Source organism: Oncorhynchus gorbuscha, linkage group LG04 (assembly GCF_021184085.1).
Source record: "Oncorhynchus gorbuscha isolate QuinsamMale2020 ecotype Even-year linkage group LG04, OgorEven_v1.0, whole genome shotgun sequence".
In the NCBI taxonomy this organism is placed as follows: domain Eukaryota; kingdom Metazoa; phylum Chordata; class Actinopteri; order Salmoniformes; family Salmonidae; genus Oncorhynchus; species Oncorhynchus gorbuscha.
Window position 1 is genome coordinate 66276783 of NC_060176.1, and position 26770 is coordinate 66303552.

Sequence of the window (26770 nt, forward strand, 5' to 3'; positions counted from 1 at the left end):
GCCAAATGCTGCACATGGTGATCGTAAGGTTCTGTATGGCTGCTTGGCCATAGAAACCTATTTCATGAAGCTCCCGACAAACGGTTCTTGTGCTGACGTTGCTTCGAGGCAGTTTGGAACTCCGTAGTGAGTGTTGCAACCAAGGACGCAATGTTTACGTGCTTCAGCACTCGGCGGTTCCTGTTCCTTTGAGCTTGTGGGACCTATTATTTTCCAGATCAGCTGTTTCTCCTAGATATTTCCACTTAGCAATAACGGCACTTACAGTTGACCGGGGCAGCTCTAGCAGGGCAGAAAATTAACAAACCGACTTGGAAAGGTGGCATCCTATGACGGTATCAGGCTATTCTACTGCCATTGTGTCTGTGGAGATGGCATGGCTGTGTGCTTCGATTTTACACACCTGTCTGCAACTTGTATGGCTGAAATGGCTGAATCCACTAATTTGAAGGGTGTGTACACATACTTTTGGCCATGTCGTGTATTTGAATTCTATAGCTCTGATATTATTAAGTGTTGATTATTTGATAAATCCATTGCATCGGGAGTGCTACAGTTTGCAGATACATATTTTTTTTCTAAGTGCTCTGTTCTGTCTACCTGCACCTTGTCAAATCTGTTTTTTTTTTGCCCATTATACTACGTTACTGGTACTGGCCAACCTGAACTAATGTCCCACTGAGCCTTGTTGTACCTTGCCACACCCTGTTCCACAAGATTCCACTTTTCCATGCTATACAACAGCCTTTACATTACGGTGATCCTCCCCAAAATGGCATATAAAGTGGGTGTCTAGTTGATGGGGGGGGGGGGGGGGGGTTGGTTGGCGACTTGTCTATTTGTGTCACCCAGCAATTCTTGTAAGTGCCATTGTATATTTCACACGCAATCTTCAAAGTATTCCTACCCTTTGACTTATTTCACATTTTGTTACAGCCTGAATATAAAATGATATCTAATTTCTCACCCATCTACACACAATTCCCCATAATAACAGTGAAATCATGTTTCTAGAGATGTTAGATATTTATGCATTTCATTTTCAATAAATTTCCTAATTTACTTAAGTATTCACACTCCTGAGTCAATACTTTATATAAGCACCGTGGATGGTGATAACAGCATTGAGTTGTGCAGGGCTGATATACATACCAAAGACATCCGGATTTGGGGATTTTCTCAAGCGCTGTTAAGTTAGATGGGGAGTGGTGGTGAAAAGCAATCTGCAAGTCTTTCCACAGACAGGCTGGGTCACTCAAGGACTTTCACATTTTTGTTCTGAAGCCATTCCAGCATGGCTTTAGGCTTAGGTTCATTTTCCTTTTGGAATGTAAATCTTAGCCTCTGTGTCGTTTGCACTCTGAAGCAGGTTCTCAAGGATTTGACTGTATTTGGCTCCATTCATTGTTCACTTTATGCTTATCAGTCTTCCAGTCCCTGCTGCTGAAAGGCATCCCCATGCATGATGCTGCCGCCACCATGCTTCACGGTAGGGATGGTGTTAGACGGGGGATGAGCTGTGCCTGGTTTTCTCCAGACATAGTACTTTGCATTCAGGCCAAAGAGTTCAATTTTGGTTTCATCTGACTACAAACTTTACCCGTATGTCTTTCACATGCCTTTTTGCAAACTTCAGGCACGCTGTAATGTCACTTTCTCTGGAGTGACTTCCATCTGGCCACTATAGACTGTGTTCCTTCTGGCAGATTCTTCCATCTCAGCCAAGGAACTCTCTAGTTCTGTCAGTGCTTCTTGCCCAGTTGCTCAGTTTGGTTGGACGGCCAGCTCTAGGCTGAGTCTGGGTAGCTCCATATTTTTTCAATTTCTCAAGGATGGAGACTACTTCTCTCTAGGAAATTTCCAACACTATAGAAATTGTTTTATACCCTTCCCCAGATATTTGCCTCATCACAATTCTATCTCTGGGATCTAGAGACGGTTCCTTGGACTTCATGGTATAGTTTCTGCTCTGGCATGCGCTGTCAACTGTGGGACCATTATATAGACGTGCGTTTCTTTCCAAATCATGTCCAAACAATTGATTTGGCCACAGATGGACTCTATGTTGTAGTGACATTGGAAATAAGTTAGATGCACCTGAGCTCAATTTGGGGTGTCATAGCAAAGGGGTTTGAATTATTATGTAAATTATAATTTTATTTACAACATGAACAGGTTTTCACTTTGTCTTTATGTGGTGTGTGTAGATGGGTGAGAAATATTTATTAAATCCATTTTGTATTCGGGCTGTAACACAATGTGGAATAAGTCATGAGGTATGAATACTTTCTGAATGCACTACTGTCCTGCAGCTGCTATAGAATGGGGAGGGGGGGGGTGGACAAGCCAGGGAGGTTGTTTTGGTTGGGGTAAAGTCAGACCGGCATGCTGAGTGAGGGAGTGGAGTCAGGAGTGCCAGTGGTGGCAGTTGCTGTCTGTAAATGTATTTATCATATGTCCTAAGCTGTCTAGGCTAAGCCAATCCTCGTATACTGATCCAAGACCTGTCAAATGCTGTCAGCCTGAAATCCAAACCCTGATTTCTGATAAGCAAGTAGTGTCAGGTGTAAAGTCTGTTCAAAATTCTTTACCAGTCTACATGTGTAACTGACTCATAGCAGCATGCCCAACATACTGTACCAAGCCCCCTTCTAACCTGTTTTGAAGCAACACATATCAGACATTTGTGCTGGAAACATGTCTGTTTTAAAACACAGGCATTAGGTGTAATTTAATGGACTGGTTTGTGTCTTGCAGCGGAGGTCAGACGTAGTGTTTCTGTGTCTTTAGGGTTGGGGGGTCGCGGAAGGGGAAGAGCAGCTGGTGGTAACATGTTCTCCTCTCAGGGGATGGGGTGAGTTGAAGATCCACACTGGAGATCTCCTGCTGTTTGTTTATTCAACTGTGTGTATCTAATTTATTGGTCACATACACATCGTTAGCAGATGTTAATGCGAGTGTAGTGAAATGCTTGTGCTTCTAGTTCCGACAGTGCAGTAATATCTAACAAGTGTGTGTAGATGTGGCTGTTTCACTGTATCATAGCGTTGCTTAATAATGATTACAAGCACATAGATGAACCCCTAACCCTCTCCCCACCTAAGGATCTTCAACCCCGCCGACTACAGCGCTAACTCTAGCGGGTCTCGCCAGGAAACTTGGGAAGCAGAGGGGAATGAAGGTGGAGATGGTATAGGTGAGTAGGGTTGGGCAGTATCTGAATTTTCATACCGTTTCTGTACAACTCCGGGGTATACGGTATTACAGAATGTCTACACGGGGTGCTATTTAAAAATAAGAAACTCTCAAAACATTTTAGGCTAAAGGGATCTTGATGAATGTCTCCGCTGTAACCAATAAGCTTGATCTTGACATTCTATACGGTCAAATTGGTTTGTCTGAGTTCTGAAATGTAGCCCACTCCTTTTCGAGGTGTAGGTTTTGGAGCTTTAAAGCATGGTTGTAGTAGGATAGTCCTGGACACAGTTGGAGCAGTGCGGTTTGGCCTCAACCAGGACCGTGTTCATTAGGCACCGAAAAGGAAGAAACCCGATTTTAAAACTGGAAACTTTTGTTTTCCTTTGTGATACATTATAGTGTTTACTCTGTGTGCCCCTAATGAACACAATTCTGATTGTGCTGCTGACTGAGCTCTGTCGGACAGAGGGGTATCCCCCCCCAGGCATGAGGACTAACTCACCTACCCCTACTGTCCCCTACCATCATAGGAGGAACATGGAGAGGCAACTTGGAAGACTGGGCTGCAGAAGACTGGAATGAGGATGTGAGTGATGGTTGCCACATTCGACTTTATATTACAGTGGCTACACAAGCACACACGCATAACAAAGGTTCTCTTCCTGATATTCTGTTTTTATCAACAGCTGTCTGAAACCAAAGTGTTCACTGCTTCTGCTCCTGCGAACCACATCACATCTGGACACAAGTATGGGCTCCAATCTAATGCTCACAGGAACGCACACTTAACCCCATGAAATACTCTCATATCTCTGTCTTTCCCCGAGTCTTACAGCACGAATTTTCACTAACAGTAAAATGGCTTTGGTTTGGAATGCGAAGGTTGGTTTCATAGTAATGATATGAGTTGTGGGTATATGTAATCATTTCTCTGTATCTTCTTGTAAAATAATGGCGATGATGGTTACGAGCACATAGCTGAACCCGTTGTGTGCAATACCTCAATCTCTGAATCTCCTTTTGTCCAGTTACTTTATTTTTTCCATTGCATTCACTCTGCTCGACTTCTCATGGAGAGAGCAATATATAAATGCGAGGTATTATACATAAATAGAAGTGATATTTCGTTTTGGCAAAGAAGCAGTATCAGGGTACAACACTAAACTATCCTTTGTGTCCCATTGTAAATGTACTGGTCGTCCTCTTTCCTCTCCAGTGTGGACATGGGCTCGCTGCTGCCCAAGACGGGCGGTGTGGAGGCGGATCTGGGTGGCATGGAGCCCCCTGCCCCCGTGTGCGTGGGGGGCCAGAGCCTGGTGTTCACCAACTCTCACCACAACTGCGCTCGCCCCGCCACACACAGCTATGCCAGTGCTGCCTCTGGCACTAGCTATACCCACGGTGCCCTGGTGAGGCAGCCAGCCACACACACACTTCCTTTTCATGGTTATACATATCTGTACAGGCTTTCACACAGGCACACTATCAACTGTCTTGCTCTGTCCGTTAGTCCTCAGTCCTTGGCTCTGGATTTGGGGTTCTGAGTGGGTCCAAGCCGAACCTGGGTGAGGTTAGGATACCAGAACAGCTCAATGGGCCCCAGCTCACCCCGCGGACCCATCAGCAGCTGGTCACCGCGGGCAACAGCAGTATCGCCAAAGAATCCGGTCCACCTGCAGTTCAAGACTCCGCCCCCATTTCTGCCAGCGAAACCAAGGCCCCGAGAGTGGAGAAGGGCCCTGTTCTAACCTCTCACTGTAAGACACATACGGGTGCTATCATATGGAAAAGTTTCAAGTGAGGTGTGGGTACATGTCATTGTTTGTCTGTATCGACTTGTCGAATAGGAGGAGATAATGATGGTTACAAGCACATAGCTGAATCTTCATGTGTGGACTACCTCAATGACTGAATCTCCTTCCATCCTCAAATTGCATTCTTTCCCCAATACATTATCACTTTGTTCAACCTCTCATTCTATCCAAATGTCAAATATATGGTGACGGTGGGGGGGGGGACGACTCATGGTACATGCAGATTTGAGGAGTCAGATCTGTATTTACTGGACTGCTAATGCCACCATTAACTCTTCTCTCGGTCTTCTCCAGTGGATCTAAAGATGCAGCCGGAGCCGTCCTCTGTCCTCAGCCAGCTGGCCCGGCGGCAGCAGCAGGCCCAGCATAGCTCCCTTCCCCAGGCAGAGCCTCTGTCTCTTCCCCCCCCAGGTACCTACTCCCCCAGGCCACTACGATGCCGGGCCCCCGCCTCCCAGAGACGGACACTCCCTGGACCATCAGGCTCCCATGGCTGAACCCCCACAGAGGCAGATCAAGACCCAGAGACGCAGAGTACCTCCTCCCTCAAAGGTTAGGAAACGTGTGGAAGTAGAGGTTGCCTGCTCACTCAGAGGGTACATAACAATGAGTTTGTTTTTCAACCATTTGTAAACATATCTAAAAGTACTGTAGGTAAGTGCAACTTTGTACACATTTGGTCTGAAATGTCTTCGAGCCTGTGACTGAGTGTAATTTATGCATTAAACTTTGTGAATAGTTTGTCCCTCTCATCCTCTTTCCTAATCCCTCTTGCTTGGTCTCCTCAGATCCCCTCATCTGCGGTGGAGATGCCAGGCTCAGCAGATGTGTCTGGTCTTAACGTTCAGTTTGGGGCCCTGGACTTTGACTCGGAGCCCAGTGTGAATGATATGGGCCACCAGGCTGAGCCTGCCAGGGAGCTGGCCCCCACAGCTGTACCCCAGCCCCAAAGCAGCTTGTTTTCCAAACCTGGACCAGTCAGGTGTTTATTTACTGCATTTTCTTAGTATCACTGTGTTGTATAGGGGTAGAGGCCACGGTGAACTTGCTTTACACTAACTCGTCCCTTTGCGTTGTGGTTGCAGTGAGCCCCTTGGCAGCTTGTCATCCATGCCGCCGTCGATATCAGACCCCAGTTTCCCGTCTCTGGGTTTGCCCAGTGCCACACCATCCCCCTCCCTGGGTCTCCCCAGCGCCGCCCCCGCCCTCCACCTCAGCTAGCAGAGTGGACAACGGCCCCGTGCAGCGCATGCCCCCCCCACCTGGGCTACCCCCAGAGCAAAGACGCCCCCGCCGCCCCTCTCACTGTGAGTCACCAACACTGGATTTGTCAGGTGTGGTCAGACACTCTCTCGATTAAGACTACTCCTCCTGTCTCTCATAAATATGGAGATGATGGTTACAAGCACATGTCTGACTCTTACTATGTGGAATACCTCAATGACTGAATCTCCTATGGTCAATGGACACTTAAGACCCTCAGGCATTATTTAAGATCACTGGAGCTCTACTTTATCAGCACTGTATAGTGAAATCAAGATGGCCGACTGAGAATGTCAATGTCTTTCACAGAATGGCTATGGTGGCGTGAGGACACAGGGCCCTGAGGACTGTAAGTACTCAGGACAATTTGTGATTGCTGAAAGTGTTATTTCATGGTGAAGTCCAGCATGCTTGCTTATCTGTTTCTTCTCTTTCAGCGATGTCGTTGGCTTCTCGAACCCCTAAGCCCCAATCACCTCCCATGAGCAGTGACAGTGGCCCCGTCCACCATGTTCCCTCCCCAGCCCCCACACCTTCCTACTCTGCCCCTCTGCCATCTGTCAGCAGGTAAGCCCATCACTCCCCTCCCCCCAGTAATTCTCATAATGGAGATGATGATGGTTACAAGCACATAGATGAATCTTAATATGTGTACTACCTCAATGACTGAATCTCCCATCTACTGTATTGACTGACAAAATAATAAAGTCCTTGTTGTAATGGGTTGGTTTAAACTTTAAGACTCATCTGATGATTTGGTAATGTTACCTGTTTTCTCTGCCACGGTTTCCCCAGTCATGTGACCAGTACATACTCGTCAGGATCTGCCCTCTCCACTAGCTCCTCCCTTACGGTCAGCACAGTGTCTTCTTTTGGGGTTAATGTAAATCACGTCCAAAACTGATCTAAAATAAGCGCTGAACATGTGAAGAGTAAAAATGCTACCAAAAAACTAAACTGCTGTCTGTCCAACTCTCCCTCCCGCCGCCCTACAGATGACCAGTGAGGAGAGCAGTAGTCTCCACGCCTTCTCTTCCTCATCTGGCCCTTCCATCAATGCTGCGGTTAGCAGCTCCAATGGCATGATGCATGTCCCCGGAGCACCTGGTCTATCCGCCAATGGCAACACCACCCTCTCAGCTGCCGGACGCACTGCCCAACCCCAACCCCTGCTGAACACCACATCTGGTGAGCTCAGGAGAACCATGCTGTCACACACAGGTTTTTTTTTGTCACTTAATGGTCCTACTCTCTGCTGTCTATTATTTGACTGTAGACCTGTGTAATTTTGACTCCCCGCTCTCTCATTCTTGTTCCACAGGCAAAGCCCCCCCTAACTTGGCCCAAGGACTGCCCCCTCTGCTGGCTAATCAGTACATTATGGGCCCTGGAGGCCTGCTCCCTGCATACCCGGTAACGACGCTAAACCTCTTTCTCTTGCATGCTCTCGTTCTTTGTTTCCATTAATTCCCATCCATTTCTCTTTACCAGTCTTGTTTTCCCCAAGTCTTTCTCTCACTGGCCTGCCATCGCACCCTTTCTCTCGCTCTCTTCCCTTTCATACCTTTCGGTTCTTGGTTGAATATGTGGATTATTTCGGTTGATCTGTTTCATTTGGTCATTGTACCTCTCTAAAGCAGATCTATGGATATGAGGACCTACAGATGCTGCAGTCTCGTCTGCCTATGGTGAGTAACTTTTCACACGTACTACGCCGATGAAGAGCAATGCAGCACACATTTGTTTGCCCAGACAGACTCTTGCACAGTCTCTGGTTTGGATGACCCAAACAAAAATAAATGTTAATGATGAATATTGCATATCTGTGTCCCTGTCATAACATCGAGATGGTTACAAGCACATGGCTGAATCCTAATGTGTGGATTACCTCAATGACTATTGAATCTGTTTGGCTTCTCCTGGTGTCTATTTCTCTGTAGGACTACTATGGAGTTGCATTCCCTGGTACAACCGCAACCATGCCTGGCAGAGATGGGCTAGCCAACAATCCATACTCAGGTAATGCTTGTTCCACATTCATTTACAGATGCACTATATTCGGTGGCCTGAACCAGATCTTGGGTGCACACCATAATATGGAGATGATGATGGTTACAAGCACATAGCTGAATCTTAATTTGTGGACTACCTCAATGACTGAATCTCCATATCCTCTGACTAACAGTATAATTAAAGCTTGATTTACTTCTGGGGGGGGTTTGCTGAATTGAAAGGGACTAGCTAATTCAGCTCCTCCCAACTCTCACACAGTGCCTTCAGAAAGTGTTCTTACACTTTGGCTTATTCCACATTTTGTTGTTACAGCCTGAATACAAAAGGGATTACATTTATTGATAATCCATCTACACGCAACACCACGTGATGACAGTGAGAACACGTTTTGCTAATTTCTTGAAAATGAAATGCAGAAATATCTTATTGAAATAAGTATTCACACCCCTGAGTTAATAGTTTGTCGAATCACCTTGGATGGCATTTACAGCTTTGAGTTGTCTTGGGTATGTCGATGAGCCTTGCACACCTTTTTTTTTGAAGAGCAATCAAGTCTTTCCACAGATTTTCAATGCGATTCAAGTCTGAGCTTTGGCTGGGTCACTCAAGGACTTTCTTGTTCTGAAGCCATTCCAGCATTGCTTTTGGTCATTGGCCTGTTGGAATGCAAATCTTAGCCCCAGTCTAAGGTTGTTTGCACTCTGAAGTGGGTTCTCATCCTTGTATTTGGCTCTATTCATTGTTCCCTCTATCTTTATCAGTCTCCCAGTCCCTGCTACTGAAAAGCATCCCCATAGCATGATGCTGCCGCCACCATGCTTCACGGTAGGGGTGATAAGCTGAGCCTGGTTTTCTCTAGACATAACTCTTTGGCCTGAATGCAAAGTTGGTCATGTGCTTTTTCTCAGGAGTGGCGTCCGTCTGGCCATTCGCCTATAAAGACTTACGGTTGTTTCTCATCTCAGCCAAGGAACTTTGTAGTTCTGACAGTGGTCATTGGGTTCTTGGTCACCTTCCTGACCAAGGTCCTTTTTGCCCGGGTGCTCAGTTTGGTCAGACGACCAGCTCCAGGCAGTCTGAGTACTTCAATATTTTTTCCAATTTCCCAATGTTGGAGATCACTGGGCAATTGGAAACTTTCAACACTAGAAATGGTTTTATACCCTTCCCCAGGTATATGCCTCAATTTGGAGTGTCATAGCAAAGGGGTGTGAGTACTTATGGAAGTTGCATTTCTATATTTAATTTTCAATATATTTGTTAACATTTCTAAAAACATGTTTTTACTGTCATTATGGGGGGGGGGGGTACTTTTGATTTGTTTTGAGTGCAGGTTGGAACACAAAATGTTGAGTAAGTCAAGGGGTATAAATACTCTCTCATTCCCTCTCATGCATTTGCCTGTTCTCAGAGGGGGAATTCCGACTGAGGGGTTAACCTCTCAGGGATATTCGGGACGGTAGCGCCCCGCCAGTGAAAGTGCAGGGCGCCAAATTCAAAACAATTAAAATCTCATTAAAATTCCTCAAGCATTTTAAAGATACAATTCTCGTCAATCCAGCCACAGTGTCTGATTTCAAAAGGGCTTTACAGCGAAAGCACCACACACGATTGTTAGTTACATTTACATTTACATTTAAGTCATTTAGCAGACGCTCTTATCCAGAGCGACTTACAAATTGGTCACCAAGTCACAGAAAAACACAGCCATTTTTCCAGCCAAAGAGAGGAGTCACACAGTAGAAATATAGATCATATGATCACTGGAGACTAGAGGTCGACCATTTATGATTTTCCAATATTGGAGGACCAAACAAAGCCGATACCGACTAATTGGCCAATTTATATTTATTTGTAATAATGACAATTACAACAATGAATGAACACTTACCTTCATATAATACATCAATAAAATAAATTTAGCCTCAAATAAATAATGAAACATGTTCAAATTGATTTAAATAATGCAAAACAAAGTGTTGGAGAAGAAAGGAAAAGTACAATATGTGCCATGTAAAGAAAAAAGCTAACGTTTAAATGTATTATATGAAGGTAAGTTCCTTGCTCAGAACATGAGAACATATGAAAGCTGGTCGTTCCTTTTAACATGAGTCTTCAATATTCCCAGGTAAGAAGTTTTAGGTTGTAGTTGTTATAGGAATTATAGGACTATTTCTCTCTCTACCATTTGTATTTCATTAACTTTGTCTAATGGATGTTCTTATAGGCACTACAGTATTGCCAGTGTAACAGTATAGCTTCCGTTCCTCTCCTCGCTCCTACCTGGGCTCGAACCAGGGTTACATCAAACGGCCACCCTCGAAGCATCGTTATCCATTGCTCCACAAATGCCGCTGCCCTTGCAGAGCAAGGGGAACAACTACTTCAAGGTCTGAGCGAGTGACGTTTGAAACGCTAATTAGCTAGCCATTTTACATAGGTTACACCAGCCTAATCTCGGGAGTTGATAGGCTTGAAGTCATAAAGAACTCGATGCTTGAAGCACAACGAAGAGCTGCTGGCAAACACACGAAAGTGCTGTTTGAATGACAAGGTAAAAATCTGTCGTTCTGCCCCTGAACAAGGCAGTTAACACACCGTTCCTAGGCAGTCATTGAAAATAAGAATGTTTTCTTAACTGACTTGCCTAGTTAAATAAAGGTTTTAAAAAATATATATTTTTTAAAATCAGCCACAATCGGTGTCCAAAAATACCGATTGTTATGAAAACTTGGAATCGGCCGTAATTAATCGGTCGACCTCTACTGGAGACTGTGAAACCAGTCGTATGGCAGCAAACTGAAGCATGCCAACATATCACCTTTTCCACAGTGAAGTTGAAGTGCTGGCCTTGTAACTTGGGATATAATTGAGGTCTAAATTATAGGCTTCTGTAGCCATGCGCAAATAACCGTGTAAAGGCAAACCTACAGAGTAAATTTATTTTTGATTTGATTTCTATGTTTTAATTACACTGAACAAAAATATGAATGCAACTTCAAATATTTTACTGATTTACATATGAAAATCAGTCAATTGAAATAAATCAATTAGGAAACTATGGGTTTCACATGACTGGGAGTAAAGATATGAATCTGTTGGTCACCGATGCATGTTGCTTTCAAATGTGTGGATTTGGCTATTTCATCTACACCCGTTGCTGACTTGTATAAAATCAAGTAGTAGAAGTGTTCTCTGGAGTGATGAATCACGCTTCACCATTTGGCAGTCCAACAGCCGAATCTGGGTTTGGAGGATTCCAGGAAAACGCTACCTGCCCCAGGAGTAATAATTGTCTGGGGCTGTTTTTCATGGTAAGGGCTAGGCCCCTCAGTTTCAGTAAAGGGAAATCTTAACGTAACAGCATACAATGATGTTCTAGACAATTCTGTGTTTCCAACTTTCTGGCAACAATTCGGGGAAGGCCCTTTCCTGTTCAACATGACAATGCCCCTGTGTACAAAGCAAGGTCCACACAGAAATGGTTTGTCGAGGTCTGTGTGGAAGAACTTGACTGGCCTCCAGAGCCCTGACTTCAACCTCATCAAACACCTTTGGGATGAATTGGAATGCTGACTGCGAGCCAGTTCTAATCGCCTAACATCAGTGCCTGACCTCAATAATTATCTTTTGGCTGAATAGAAGCAAGTTCCAATATCTAGCGGAAAGCCTTCCCAGAAGAGTGGAGGCTGTAAAAGGGGGACCAACTCCATATTAATGGTCATGATTTTGGAACGAGATGTTTGTCGAGCAGGTGTCCATACTTTTGGCCATGTAGTGTACCTTTTTTTTTATTTTTTTATGTCTATCCAGAGAATCCCAAACATGCTCAATGGGTGATGTCATGTCTGGTTAGTATGCAGGCCATGGTGGAACTAGGGCATTTTCAGCTTCCAGGAATTGTGTACATATCCTTGCTTACACGGGGCCATGAATTATCATGCTGTGACATGAGGTGATGGCTGTGGATGAATGGCACGACTATGGGCCTCAGGATCTCATGGCATTGCTTTGCATTCAAATTGCCATCAATAAAATACAATTGTGTTAGTTGTCCATGGGTTCTAACTTTTTCACTAGCAAATAAGGGACAGAAGGTGGCATGCCAGTGCACGGTGCCACGGCGGTATGGTGTTATACAGAGTATATTCATTCTTATTCAATTGGAAAGGCAAAACATTTGTATATTTCATTTAGCCTTTAGCTTTACTAAAACTGTATCACTATGTAAACTTATGTGAATAAACCTCAAAATAAATTATCAAAGAAATCACAATTTGGACCTTTATAGCAAAAAACAACTTTTCAAATGCAAAAGAGGGTCATGAGTCACCCTCCAAGTCTACATATTTTTTTGCTGCTCTTCACTGATTCAACCAGTCCTTTCTCCTCTTGCATAGCCAGAGAAGTCATTACATGACAAATCACAGTTCCCAGATATTTGAAGTTCATTTTTGATCAGCTCTGTGCTACAACTGTTTCTTGAGTCTGACCATTGGTCATCAGACAGAAAATCCTCTCTACAAAGACATTTGAGTCTGGCACACTGAGGACAAATAAGACAATCCTGAACATGTTGATTTAAGTTGGCTTTCCCTAGGTTTTGGAAAACTGCCACCGACTTCTCACTGGTGGATTTTGTGGTATTCTGTCCGGCCTTCTGTATTTCCTCCCGGCTAGCACAAAACTCTTCATAGTTAGTCCATACTGACACTCTCTGTCATTTTGAGGGCAACCACCACCAGCTCCAGGTCAGTGAAGGAGAGCTCCTCATAGAGGCCGAACAGTTTCACCATTACATTTTCTGGTGAGAAATCAAACCAGTGTTATAGAACTTCAAAGTCCTGTTGCTGCTTGGACTGACAATTGTTTGTCCATCAGCTACTTGGTCTGCTCAGAAAAAAATCTGTCCTGTTTCAGCTGAAGCATATTTAATGTTGAACTTTTGGACTTCCTCGTAAACATCTGTGATGCCGAGCGTTTCGTCCAGCTTTCTTATGAGTTGGTCAAAAACACACCCACTTTGTGGAAAAGGCACAGATAAATCTCACCAGCTTCTGTTTTTTCTTCATACTAAAAAATACTATTCAGTGCCACAGGACAGGTCTCCCTATCTCACTAAGGACCTGAAGTATGATGTAAGAGCTGGCCAGCTTTGCTGGAGACGATCGACGCTGGATGAAGAGCCATCATGTGCAAACATTCACGCCACTCAGTGTCAACAAAGGCAAAAATAATGTGCTCAGTTCCTTTCTTCGGGAAGCAGATACTGATAAGTGGCTGTAGAGCTGTAAAACAATTCTCAATATCCACTGACCGCTGATCACAGGCGTGCTTGCAGGCATTATGAGCTATGTGAGCTGAGCAATTAGCTTTCAGAACGCGATTGTTGGCACTGCTCAATAACTGGTAAATGGAGGGGTGTTTTCCAATTATGTCAGTGTCCGCAGTAGACGTCACAAAGAATGCCCTGATATTGCTAGCACCTTTAGCTAGTGTGGCCTTGTGCATTTCTGTGGATGCATGCCGAGTTAGGTCATTCTCCCCTTCATAGGCAATTGAGAATTCCCGATGCATAAAGTACAGAAAGCTTTAGTTGAGTCACCACTGACGGGCTTAACCCACGTCTTTTTTTGCTTTACGTTGTTTGTTGTAGCTGCAGTCTTTTTTTGCATGTTTATCCATATTTCCTTGATATGCCAAACCGACCGAACAATTACATAAATTACTTTGCAGGAATTGGCGCTTTTACACTATACTGTGATTGGATGAATATATCGGACAAGGGAGGTCTTGTATGGGACAATATATAATATAGGGATATCCTGGCTAATACGGGACAGTTGGCAACCCTAGTTGTCCAGTAGGTTATGCCTGCCCATAGCATAACCCCACCTCCACATGGCATCAACAAACTGCTCACCGACACAACGCGATCTGCCCGGTACAGTTGAAACCGGGATTCATCAGTGAAGCACTCACTTTTCCAGTGTGCCAGTTGCCATCGAAGGTGAGCATTTGACCACCAAAGTCAGTTCTGTCAAATCAAACGCGCCAATTCTCTCTGTCCACAGCTACGAGATCAGAGTTAAACGTACGCAGAAATTAATAAGGCCTGATTTAAAAGAGTTTTTATTACATTTTAATAAAACATGAATCCAATGAGTAAATTTAACATCCCGTTTCTCGAGTTGCAACATGCATAGATGTTTGTGTAAACGGACATGGAGATGAAGTCATTATTCAACGTAGCTACTCGATGTCTGCCCCTCCTGTTTGTTGTGATGAGTTTGTCGACTGTCCACTGTACTTAAACACATGTACAAATCTCTTTTCAACTCCGTGTGTTGTGGAAAGGCAAACACTAGTCGTTCACACTAACGTTAGTGAACCAAATATGGGAATTCAGTGGCCTCTAGTGCCAGTAGTTCACTCGCATTTGCTAGTGAAAGAAATTAATTGCAAATACGAAAAATAACTGATCGTATTTGTGTGAGTGTGATATACATTTAATTATGCATCCCATTTAGTTGTATTTTCCACCTAACATTACGAGCATTTCGCAACCCGGTAGACTAACTGTAATTATGATCCATGTCACAAGTGAAGCTACTGTATCTCATTGGGGAAAAGGGCAGATGGGGTCTCGCAAATCTGTGTGGGCAGTACAAAATAAAATCTCTCTGAAGTAATTGCAGCATTGGATGCATTTTGTGATTCAAAGAAAAATGAATCAATTGAGTTTTTTGGGGTTTTTTTCATGCGAAGTCAGGGCCAAGATGAGAGTTTAGACATATCTCACTGAATTGAGGACTCTAGTGGCCACCTGCAACTTTGGCGTAATCAGACTCTCTTATCAGGGACAGGATTGTGTGTGACACATGTGACCCACACTTAGAGAGCACTTACTCAGACTGATCTCAGTTTAGAGAAATGCATACAGATTGGAAGAGCTGCAGAACTGTCCAGACCGAGAGCTCAAGTCATACAAGTGTAGGGCCCTGTAGCAGTGCATGCAGTAACAGAGGGAGAGGAGACCCTACAGCGGGACAGAGCATGATACTGTGGATGGACACATGAGAGAAAAAGGGAAAAATGCCCTGCATATGGACAAAAATGTAAATCGTGTGGAAAAAACAATCGCTGCTCTACAGTTTGCGAAAGTGCAGGACCAGCAAGAGAAACAGTCCTGGCAATGGAAAATGCGTCAGCTGACTCTGTGGTGAGGATGTTCTGTGCATCACACTAGGGGCAAAGTCAGAGTGCATCAACGTGGTGCAGGAGAACCACAGACCCCAATGCAGCTCTCTTTGCAACCATGCTGGTCAACAAAAAGTCAGTCCGATTTCAGCTAGATTGTGGTGCTAGTTGTAATGTTATCCCTGCAAACCTCAAAAGCCAGTCACCTATATAACAAGAGTACTCTGAAACCACTGGGGAAGTGCACACTTAAAATGATCAATCCACACATACAGAAAACCTACCGAGTTGAGTTCATCGTAGTCAACGAGAATGTGCACAGGCCCATTCTAGGCAGTAAGGCTATCCAGGCAATTGAGTTAATTACTGTGCAGCATCACAACATCCTGGCCATCAAGAAAACAGGATCCTGGACTAAAGAGCAAATTAAACAGGAGTACTCTGATGTATTACAGGGAGATGGATGTTTACCTGGCAAACTGAAGCTGGAAGTGGATGAGTGAGTGGAGCCCGTCCAGCTGCCAGTAGCACTATATAAACACTCAGAGGAGCTCAGTGTTCTAGAGAAAAGGATGATAAAAGCAGTTGAAAAAAGCACAGATTGGATTAGCAGCCTGATCGTAGTGAAGAAACCGTCTGGAAAACTAAGTGCATTGATCCGAAACCTCTCAAGGCATTCGAGGAGCCATTACCCAGATGTACCGCCAGATCTGAATAGAGCACGCGTGTTCTCCGTTTGTGATGTAAAAAAATGGATTTTGGCATGTTGAACTGGAAGCTGGATTCCTCCATCTCACCACGTTCTCTACACCCATGGGACGCTACAGGTGGCTGTGCATGCCAATGGGAATCAGTCCAGCCCCAGAGATATTTCAGAGGAAGTTGAACCAGGCAATGGAAGGACTTCCAGGAGTCAAAATCGTTGCAGATGACATCTTGATTGTGGGAGTAGGAGTGATGAAGCGGTGACTCTGGACCATGACAAAAACCTTAAAATGCGCCTGGACAGATCCAGGAAGCTCAATATGAAGCTGCAGCTCCGGCTGAAGGAAGTGCCCTACATTGGCCGCCTGCTAACATCAGAGGGGTTGAAAGTGGACCCAGGAGAAGTGACAGCCATCAAACAGATGCCTAGGCCTACAGATGTGCAGGGGGTGCAGCGCTTCCTGGGCATGGTAAACTACCTAGCCAAGTTCTGCAGCTCTGCGAGCCACTGCGATAGCTAACACACAAGGACTCACTGTGGGAGTGGTCAGAGACATGAGCAGGCTTTCAATAAAATCAGGGATACCATTTACACACACCTGTGCTGAAATACTACAACCCAGCAGAGCAGCTTGTACTACAGTGTGATGCTTCAGAGTGGGTTAGGAAGCAGCCTTGATGCAGGGAGGACAACCAATGGCATACGCCAGCAGAGCCCTGACAGAGACTGAAAAGGGGTATGCACAGATGGAGAAGGAGCTGCTTTCAGTGGTGTTTGGCATGGAGAGGTTTCACCAATTCATATGTGGAAGTGCAGTCAGATCACAAGCCTTGAGCATCATGACAAAGCCTCTCCTTAGCGCACCAAAAAGACTACAAAGTATGCTCAGGAGACTCCAACTACGAGGTCAGTCTCCGATACGTTCCGGGAAAATATCTGGTGCTGGCCGACACCCTGAGCAGGGCTTACCTCACAGAACAAGACAAGAGGCCCTGTGGAGGTCAAAGTGGAATCAATCAATATCATACACTACCTCCCTGTGTCAAGCAAGAGACTAAAGCACATCCAGAGAGCCACTGAGCTAGACTGGGAGCTCCAGACACTGAAAAATGTGATCCTGCAGCGGTGGCCTGAAGTGAAAGGACATGTACCCTTGGAAGTAGCAATGTTTTTTCACAACGGAGGTGAGCTGACTGTGCAAAATGGAATTGTCTTCAGAGGATAGCAAGTCATTGTGCCTACTGCCCTCAGGTCAGAGAATGCAGAGAATCCATTCCTCAAACATAGGAACAGAGGAATGTCTGAAAAGAGCTCGCGAGTGTGTCTACTGGCCAGGCATGAATGCACAGCTGAGAACATACATGGCACAATATAGGTCTGAAGCAGCAGAAAGAAACGGTGATGCCACACGAAGCACCAAAGCATCCCTGGGAAAATATAGGGACTGACTTGTTCCAGTTCAACGACAGACTACATGGTCACAGTTGATTCTCTCCATTTGGAGAACACACGGTTGAAAACGGTCATTTGAAAACTGAAGACACTTTGCACGCTTATGGCATACCTGACATCCTTTACTCAGACAATGGTCCCCAGTACTCTTCAGACAAATTCTGAAGTTTCAGCAAGGCTGGGGACTTTACACACAACGTCTCCAGAATACCTGCAAAGTAATGGGAAAGTGGAATTGGCAGTGAAAACAGCCAAAAGACTGATGGCAAAAGCAAAGAGAGCAGGTGCTGACCCATACCTGGCCATGCTGGATCACAGAAATACCCTTCACAAGGAACAGACAACAGCTCTGCAATGGTGCTCATGGGAAGACTTACAAAGACACTACTTATAATGAGTAAAAATCTTCTGAGACCGGGGATGGCGAACTGTCAGCTGGAGAAGTTCAATGAGACAACAGAAACAGGCAAAGTACTAAGACACCTCTGCTAAGGATCTCACAGAGCTGCAACGAGATGACAGGGTGGGAGTTTAGCCACTCACAGGACAGAAACAGTGGTGGCAGAAGGCCACAGTAGTCAGACCTGTGGAGCAAAGTTCCTACGAGGTGAAGACGGAACCGGGACAAGTCTTCAGGAGGAACAGGCGACACCTGAGGAAGTGCAGAGAAATGGAGGATTTCACTACTGAGGAGACTGGCACAGAGCCAGTAAACAGAGCACCAGTTGATGCCCAGCAGGGTGCAGAACACAACCTAGAGGTGAACGATGCACCTCAACACGAAGATCCAAACATCTCAGGTTAAGCACCTCCTGATGTAATCAACACTCTCCACACAAGGTCTGGTAGGGCCATCTGAAGACCTATACACCTGAGAATTTGTGAAGGTAAAAAATAATAATAATTAATGCACAGTCAGACAGTAAACAAACATGTAGTTCACATTCCATTTTTTGCAGACATGGACTTACAAGCCAAAGTTAGGTGGAGTCTTGCCTTTTTTATTGTAAAAAAAAAAAGGACATGTAGCAATATTGATGTTATACAGGAAACGGAAACCAGTTGTTACTTTTATTAATGTGCTGGTTGACAACATGCCTAGTAAAGTTTGCTTTACTATATATCTTTGTCTGTCCTGACTACAACACAAAGCATATTAAAACGATAAACATCTTGGGATTAATTAGAGTCAGGAGTTTAGAAGCCTGCGCAATGAAGAATGAATGGGTGTCCGGTGTTATCTTTAGAGGCAAAGCTTCTAAAATTCCTTTCGCACTAGATTTGAGATTCTATACATTTTGAAAATCTGAAATTATGTATGCGCTGCAAAGAAATACAATAGGAACCTTTACATAGGCTTTAAACTCTTGACTCTTAGCGAACAGCTGTCATTCTCTTTGCGTTAGCCTACTTGTGCTTTGTGTAGCCAATTCTCCAATTTGCTGTGCGCTTCTGGTAATCTTAAAAAGTTGTACAGGGTTGTCAGGTCTGCAAACTGCAGTCAGGTCAAGACCCTGGTGAGGACGCAGATGAGCTTCCCCCAACTTGAGACGTCTGTGGCATTATGTTGTGACAATTGCACATTTTAGTGGCCTTTTATTGTCGCCAGCACAAAGTGCACCAGTGTAATGATCATACTGTTTAATCAGCTTCTTGATATGCCACACTTGTCAGGTGGATGTATTATCTTGGCAACAGAGAAATGCTCACGAACAGGGATGTCAATAAATTGGTCACAATTTTCGAGATGCTTTTTGTGCGGCTCTTATTTCCGCTCATGAAACCAACATGTTGCATTTGTTTTTGTTTAGTATACATGCCCAGACTTCTCACTTTTGTATTGTGTTAAATATTAGCCACTTGGTAGCCACCGTCAGTTATACCCACGTTTAACTGTTACTGACGTTAGTGTTAGTTTACCTTTCTTTCCTCTGTCACGTTCGTGTGGTTGTTCCTGAGGATCGCTAGGATCGTATTACTAGTTTGGGACGTGTAGCCTATTTGAATCATTATGGACCGCAGACTATATGTAGCAATTTAAACATGCCACATTACTACTGGACCGTTGTCATCAGTTCCATGAATAATTATTTGTGAAGATTTTTAGGACTATTGTCTTTTGTACGCTCCTCCCCTTCCCGACATTTTATGGTTTGAACAATTGACTATGGCAACTTTCAGGATTAATTAAACCACTATTTTTGATTTACCAATGTATTTAGTGCATAAAGGCTCTCCAAACTTGTTTATTATTCATAAATGCTTTCCTAACCCTAAATAATACACAATCAGTTTTTTTATTGACCAATTGGTGCAGAAAGAAACATGGGTGTATGTACATGGCCTTCTGTTATTGATACTTAATATTTTGACCCTAATATTCTGAACTCCATATATTCTATTGAGTCTGAATTCTAATTAAACGCACACCAAATTTAAAGGGATGGATTTAGATAAATGTACAAACCCTACTGAGTGAACTCGACAAGAGGTCCTATTAGCCAACAAGTGGGAGTTTTCAGCAATTGAATTATGTATTAAGCAGCGCAGGGGAGCTACACCTGCAAAGCCCGTTACGCACCTTCATAAGGCAAGTCTGAATACCAACTACTGAGAAGTTGGTCGGAAAAGCATTAAAGTATGAATCGGACCCATATTGATCACAATCTCCCCTCTCTTTTAGGTGAAGCGACCAAGTTTGGCAGAGGGGACTCGTCTTCCCCAGCTCCCCCCAACAGCCTGTCTCAAGGCCCCTCTGCTCAGCCCCAGCAGCCCCCCCAGTCTCAGAGCCAAGGTCTGGGACAGAGCCAGGCCCAGCAGAACCAGGCCTTCCTCAATCCACCTCTGCCACCAGGCTACGGCTACACCGGCCTGCCTTACTACGCCGGCATGCCCGGGGTGCCCAGCGCCTTCCAGTACGGCCCCACCGTTTTTGTGCCTCCGGCCTCGGCCAAGCAGCCCAACATGGGCTTGGGGAACCCCTCCAGCCAGTACCACCAACAGCATCAGCCTAGCTACGGCCAGCACGCGTATGGAACAGGTGTGTGTGTCAGTGAGTGAGCGAGAGAGTGAACTGAAATCACAGACCGTGTGTGGCTGAGAGGGAGAGTTCTTGCTTAGCGAGCATGGCCCCACCCCCCCTGCCGGATATAGTCGCTGTTCACATGCTATTCTAGCCAGTTGCCTTATTGCTTCTCTCTCGGTTCTTCTTTTCCCCCGTACCCCTTCCTCTGCTGTCCTTTTTACTCTCCCCATCCACTTTACTCGTTCCTCCTGGTCCTCTTCCATTCCTCCTCTCTCAGCTTTTGACGACCTGTCTCAGGGCCACGCGGGGGAGTACAGTAAGGGAGGGTACGGAGGCTCTGCCCAGTCACAGGCCAAATCAGCTGGCAGCGGCCCAGGGAAAGGTACACTCACTGAACTCAGCTGCCCCAGGACGCACCCCCTTCCCCGCCCCTTTCTCCACCCCGCCCCCTTCACTTGTTATCAGCTGTGAGATATATATATATATATATATTACACATACACAGTGGGGCAAAAAAAGTATTTAGTCAGCCACCAATTGTGCAAGTTCACCCACTTAAAAAGATGAGGCCTGTAATTTTCATCATAGGTACACTTCAACTATGACCAACAAAATGAGAAACAAATCCAGAAAATCACATTGTAGGCTTTTTAATGAATTTATTTGTAAATAATGGTGGAAAATAAGTATTTGGTCACCTACAAACAAGCAAGATTTCTGACTCTCACAGACCTGCAATTTCCTCTTTTAAGAGGCTCCTCTGTCCTCCACTTGTTACCTGTATTAATGGCACCTGTTTGAACTTGTTATCAGTATAAAAGACACCTGTCCACAACTTCAAACAGTCACACTCCAAACTCCACTATGGCCAAGACCAAAGAGCTGTCAAAGGACACCAGAAACAAAATTGTAGACCTGCACCAGGCTGGGAAGACTGAATCTGCAATAGGTAAGCAGCTTGGTTTGAAGAAATCAACTGTGGGAGCAATTATTAGGAAATGGAAGACATACAAGACCACTGATAATCTCCCTCGATCTGGGGCTCCACACAAGATCTCACCCCGTGGGGTCAAAATGATCACAAGAACGGTGAGCGCAAATCCCAGAACCACACGGGGGGACCTAGTGAATGACCTGCAGAGAGCTGGGACCAAGTAACAAAGCCTACCATCAGTAACACACTATGCCGGACTGGGACTCAAATCCTGCAGTGCCAGACGTGTCCCCCTGCTTAAGCCAGTACATGTCCAGGCCCGTCTGAAGTTTGATAGAGAGCATTTGGATGATCCAGAAGAAGATTGGGAGAATGTCATATGTTCAGATGAAACCAAAATATAACTTTTTGGTAAAAACTCAACTCGTCGTGTTTGGAGGACAAAGAATGCTGAGTTGCATCCAAAGAACACCATACCTACTGTGAAGCATGGGGGTGTAAACATCATGCTTTGGGGCTGTTTTTCTGCAAAGGGACCAGGACGACTGATCCGTGTAAAGGAAAGAATGAATGGGGCCATGTATTGTGAGATTTTGCGTGAAAACCTCCTTCCATCAGCAAGGGCATTGACGATGAAACGTGGCTGGGTCTTTCAGCATGACAATGATCCCAAACACACCGCCCGGCAACGGAGTGGCTTTGTAAGAAGCATTTCAAGGTCCTAGAGTGGCCTAGCCAGTCTCCAGATCTCAACCCCATAGATAATCTTTGGAGGTAGTTGAAAGTCCGTGTTGCCCATCAACAGCCCCAAAACATCACTGCTCTAGAGGAGATCTGCATGGAGGAATGGGCCAAAATACCAGCAACCGTGTGTGAAAAGACTTACAGAAAATGTTTGACCTCTGTCGTTGCCAACAAAGGGTATATAAAAGTATTGAGAAACTTTTGTTATTGCCCAAATACTTATTTTCCACCATAATTTGCAAATAAATTCATTAAAAATCCTACAGTGTGATTTTCTAGATTTTTTTTTCTTCTCATTTTGTCTGTCATAGTTGAAGTGTACCTATGATGAAAAATCCAGGCCTCATCTTTTTAAGTTGGAGAACTTGCGCAATTGGTGGCTGACTAAATACTTTTTTGCCCCACTGTGTGTATATGTATATATATGTATACCTGAGCCAGTTGTGTGTGTGTGTGTGTGTGTATATATTGCTCAAAAAAATAAAGGGAACACTAAAATAACACATCCTATATCTGAATGAATGAAATATTCTTATTAAATACTTTTTTCTTTACATAGTTGAATATGCTGACAACAAAATCACACATGATCAATGGAAATCAAATTTATCAACCCTTGGAGGTCTGGATTTGGAGTCACACTCAAAATTAAAGTGGAAAACCACACTACAGGCTGATCCAACTTTGATGTAATGTCCTTAAAACAAGTCAATGAGGCTCAGTAGTGTGCGTGGCCTCCATGTGCCTGTATGACCTCCCTACAACACCTGGGCATGCTCCTGATGAGGTGGCGGATGGTCTCCTGAGGGATCTCCTCCCAGACATTACATTACATTTTTAAGTCAGTTAGCAGACGCTCTTATCCAGACCTGGACTAAAGCATCCGCCAACTCCTGGACAGTCTGTGGTGCAACGTGGCGTTGGTGGATGGAGCGAGGCATGATGTCCCAGGTGTGCTCAATTTGATTAAGGTCAGGGGAACGGGCGGGCCAGTCCATAGCATCAATGCCTTCCTCTTGCAGGAACTGCTGACACTCCAGCCTCATGAGGTCTAGCATTGTCTTTCATTAGGAGGAACCCAGGGCCAACCACACCAGCAAGGGGTCTGAGGATCTCATCTCAGTACCTAATGGCAGTCAGGCTACCTCTGGCGAGCACATGGAAATGCCACCCCACACTGACTGACCCACCGCCAAACCGGTCATGCTGGAGGATGTTGCAGGCAGCAGAACGTTCTCCACGGCGTCTCCAGACTGTCACCTCTGTCACGTGCTCCGTGTGAACCTGCTTTCATCTGTGAAGAGCACAGGGCGCCAGTGGCGAATTTGCCAATCTTTGTGTTCTCTGGCAAATTCCAAACGTCCTGCACGGTGTTGAGCTGTAAGCACAACCCCCCACCTGTGGACGTCGGACCCTCATACCACCTTCATGGAGTCTGTTTCTAACCGTTTGAGCAGACACATGCACATTTGTGGCCTGCTGGAGGTCATTTTGCAAGGCTCTGGCAGTGCTCCTCCTGCTCCTCCTTGCACAAAGGCAGAGGTAGCGGTCCTGCTGCTGGGTTGTTGCCGTCCTACGGCCTCCTCCACGTCTCCTGATGTACTGGCCTGTCTCCTGGTAGCGCCTCCATGCTCTGGACACTACACTGACAGACACGGCAAACCTTCTTGCCACAGCTCGCATTGATGTGCCATCCTGGATGAGCTTCACTACCTGAGCGGGTTATAGACTCTGTCTCATGCTACCACTAGTGTGAAAGCACCGCCAGCATTCAAAAGTGACCAAAACATCAGCCAGGAAGCATAGGAACTGAGAAGTGGTCTGTGGTCCCCACCTGCAGAACCACTCCGTTATTGGGGGTGTCTTACTAAATGATTATAAAATCCACCTGTTGACTTCCATTTGAACAACAGCATGTGAAATTTAGTGTCAAATAATGGCTTCCTAAGTGGATAGTTTGATTTCACAGAAGTGTGATTGACTTAGAGTTACTTTGTGGTGTTTAAGTGTTCCCTTTATTTTTTTGAGCAGTGTATATACTACTGTTCTGAAACACCCCCCCCACTACTAAGAAATACTCCCTCAGTCACTACTAACTCTTGAAATGGTCAACTTCCTCAGAAATGTTGAACATTGCCAACCCACACCATGCCGCCTCGCGGGGGCAAACTGACATGTTTGTTTCCTCTCGCTCACAGCTCCAGGTTTGTCTAGCTCAGGCAGCAGTGGAGGGCTGCCCGATATTGGTGCTTCAATGTACAGCAAGACACAGGTGAGCTCATTAACATTCTGTGTACTGTGTCCTATGCTGAAGTCAGTCAACACCTGGTTTATAGTTGTTGCTGTTAGTGTTGTCGCGATACCAGGAAGCAAGGGAAACGAAACAGATTTCATTTCTTGAGGGAAAACGATCCAGATTTTGGGGAAAAAACAGCCTTATGTTGTCACCCAGAGTCACGTGTTTCATTTCCAAGCTATAGCTCACAGTATTTTACAAAAGTAGGTTTTAAAAGATCATAGTTTAGTCTGTTTCATGTGTTCTTTTTTGTGTATCGTGACATCACTAGTTGCTGTATAGTTTTAGAGTTTCAGCCAATGATGTGTATACAAATCATTGGTTTCAGTCATGTCTGAGAATAAGCGGCTTTAATTGATACGACTGGTTGGATTTATTGATGTTAAGGAGCCAGACCACCTCAGTTCCACAGGATTGAAATATGAATGAGGATAAATTCAGGATCATACCTCTTATGCTCAGATATTACACAATATAATGGTCCTCTCCACACTCTGTTCACTGTCCCCAACCCCAGTCTTTTGATAAGCAGGGCTTCCACGCGGCAACGCCCCCTCCCTTCAGCCTGCCATCTGCGCTGGGGGGCACGGGCCCTCTGAACCCCGGGGGTGCCCCCGGTTACGCCCCGCCACCCTTCCTCCACATTCTGCCTGCCCACCAACAGCCACACTCCCAGTTGCTACACCACCACCTCACCCAAGACGGACAGGTAACAGCCCTTCAACCTCTTGTTGATCAACACCATACACTTAACATTTTCCTCCTGTTGTTGATCAACACCATACACTTAACATTCTCCTCCTGTTGTTGATCAACACCATACACTTAACATTCTCCTCCTGTTGTTGATCAACACCATACACTTAACATTCTCCTCCTGTTGTTGATCAACACCATACACTTAACATTCTCCTCCTGTTGTTGATCAACACCATAGACATACATGGACTTAGTGTCGGAGCTGAACTGCAGTGGTGAATGACTTCCGCCGGATTGCAAAGGTTTTAATGGTCTGTCAAGATAGGGCTGAGTATATAAATAAAAAGTGGAGATGGGGTTCTGGGATGGGTTCCAATGAGTTTTGACTAGGAAGCGCCGTTTCTGTATATTCCCATTTTGCTCAAACAACTTTTCTACCCTCTAGTAAATACCCCTCTCCCTAGTTTGACCCAATAGCAAATAATTGACTGTAGGGTGTGTGTGTGCATTGTCTCCCCCTGTAGGGTGTTCCGGGTCAGCGCAATCAGTCCAGCAGCATGCAGCAGAAGAGCCAGGGCAGTAAGTCCAGTTATGGAAGCCCTTACTGGGCCAACTGAAGGGTACACCTGGGGAGTCTGTCCTGGCCCCCCATACTAAAGGCTGTGTGTGTGTCCCTTCTCCAACTCCCCCATTAATTTCTTTCTCTTTTCCTTTTTCAAAATTGGTTGTACATGTAAGATATTTATGTATGTATTTATATATATATATACTGTATATGTAATAGTAGAACATGAAATGTGGTTGCTGCATTTTATTTTTGAAAGACGTTTTTGTTTACTTTTTCAAAGCTGCAGGAAGACATTACAAAAATACATCTGAGAACTCCTATAGAGAAATGGAAAAGGAGAGAGCTTTAGCACTGAGTGAAATGAGGACCTCAGATGGGGGGTTTCCACATTAACAAATTACATTTGTCTCCTTTTTTTTTATACACAACTTTTGAGTTATCCAGCTTATCTCCTTCATTTTCACCTTTTTAAAACTTCAGCCGTAGGTCCTCCCTCCTTTTACTCAGTTTTCTGTTTCTGATTGGGTGGCTCTGGCAAGGGGGGGCTGCCTCTGTGCCTTCCGCTCCATCGATACGCCTCAAAGACCTGCCCATTAAAATTGTATATTTTAATTTCATTTTAACCGTTTCCATCTGAATAAAAGTTCTGAGCAGTAATCATCTTGCCCAAGTTCATTCTTGTCATTTAGTTTGTGAGGTACTGATTGTGAGGGCAGACTGGACTTAGATGTTGTGATTGAATGTGTGATTTGTTGTTGACTCTGAACTGACCAGGGCTACCGCACACCACCTTCATACTTGAGCGCCATCCATACCACTGACCCAGAAAAGCAGAGATGCTTTTCAGCCACTTGTTTA

At 44.9% G+C, this 26770-nt stretch overlaps 1 protein-coding gene and 2 non-coding genes across 3 annotated transcripts in view; all 3 read left to right on the forward strand.

Annotated features, from left to right (window-relative positions):
* Nucleotides 1-26569, forward strand: part of LOC124033037 (ubiquitin-associated protein 2-like) — a 30567-nt gene extending 3998 nt beyond the window's left edge. The window contains 23 exon segments of the mRNA XM_046344960.1: nucleotides 2758-2854; nucleotides 3105-3196; nucleotides 3729-3784; nucleotides 3885-3946; nucleotides 4415-4607; nucleotides 4709-4955; nucleotides 5307-5493; nucleotides 5495-5564; nucleotides 5801-5994; nucleotides 6098-6195; nucleotides 6237-6346; nucleotides 6585-6624; nucleotides 6713-6842; nucleotides 7071-7128; nucleotides 7271-7463; nucleotides 7597-7688; nucleotides 7916-7963; nucleotides 8216-8294; nucleotides 20330-20686; nucleotides 20949-21053; nucleotides 24548-24621; nucleotides 25163-25354; nucleotides 25869-26569. Coding sequence (XP_046200916.1) covers nucleotides 2758-2854; nucleotides 3105-3196; nucleotides 3729-3784; nucleotides 3885-3946; nucleotides 4415-4607; nucleotides 4709-4955; nucleotides 5307-5493; nucleotides 5495-5564; nucleotides 5801-5994; nucleotides 6098-6195; nucleotides 6237-6346; nucleotides 6585-6624; nucleotides 6713-6842; nucleotides 7071-7128; nucleotides 7271-7463; nucleotides 7597-7688; nucleotides 7916-7963; nucleotides 8216-8294; nucleotides 20330-20686; nucleotides 20949-21053; nucleotides 24548-24621; nucleotides 25163-25354; nucleotides 25869-25961 — 2867 coding nt within the window. The 3' untranslated portion in view covers nucleotides 25962-26569.
* On the forward strand, nucleotides 5043-5121 carry LOC124034770. The gene has a single exon (XR_006838655.1). It is a non-coding gene; the product is annotated as a small nucleolar RNA SNORD121A (small nucleolar RNA).
* Nucleotides 8369-8447, forward strand: LOC124034771. Its single transcript, XR_006838656.1, has one exon. It is a non-coding gene; the product is annotated as a small nucleolar RNA SNORD121A (small nucleolar RNA).
* Nucleotides 26570-26770: the final 201 nt, after the last annotated feature.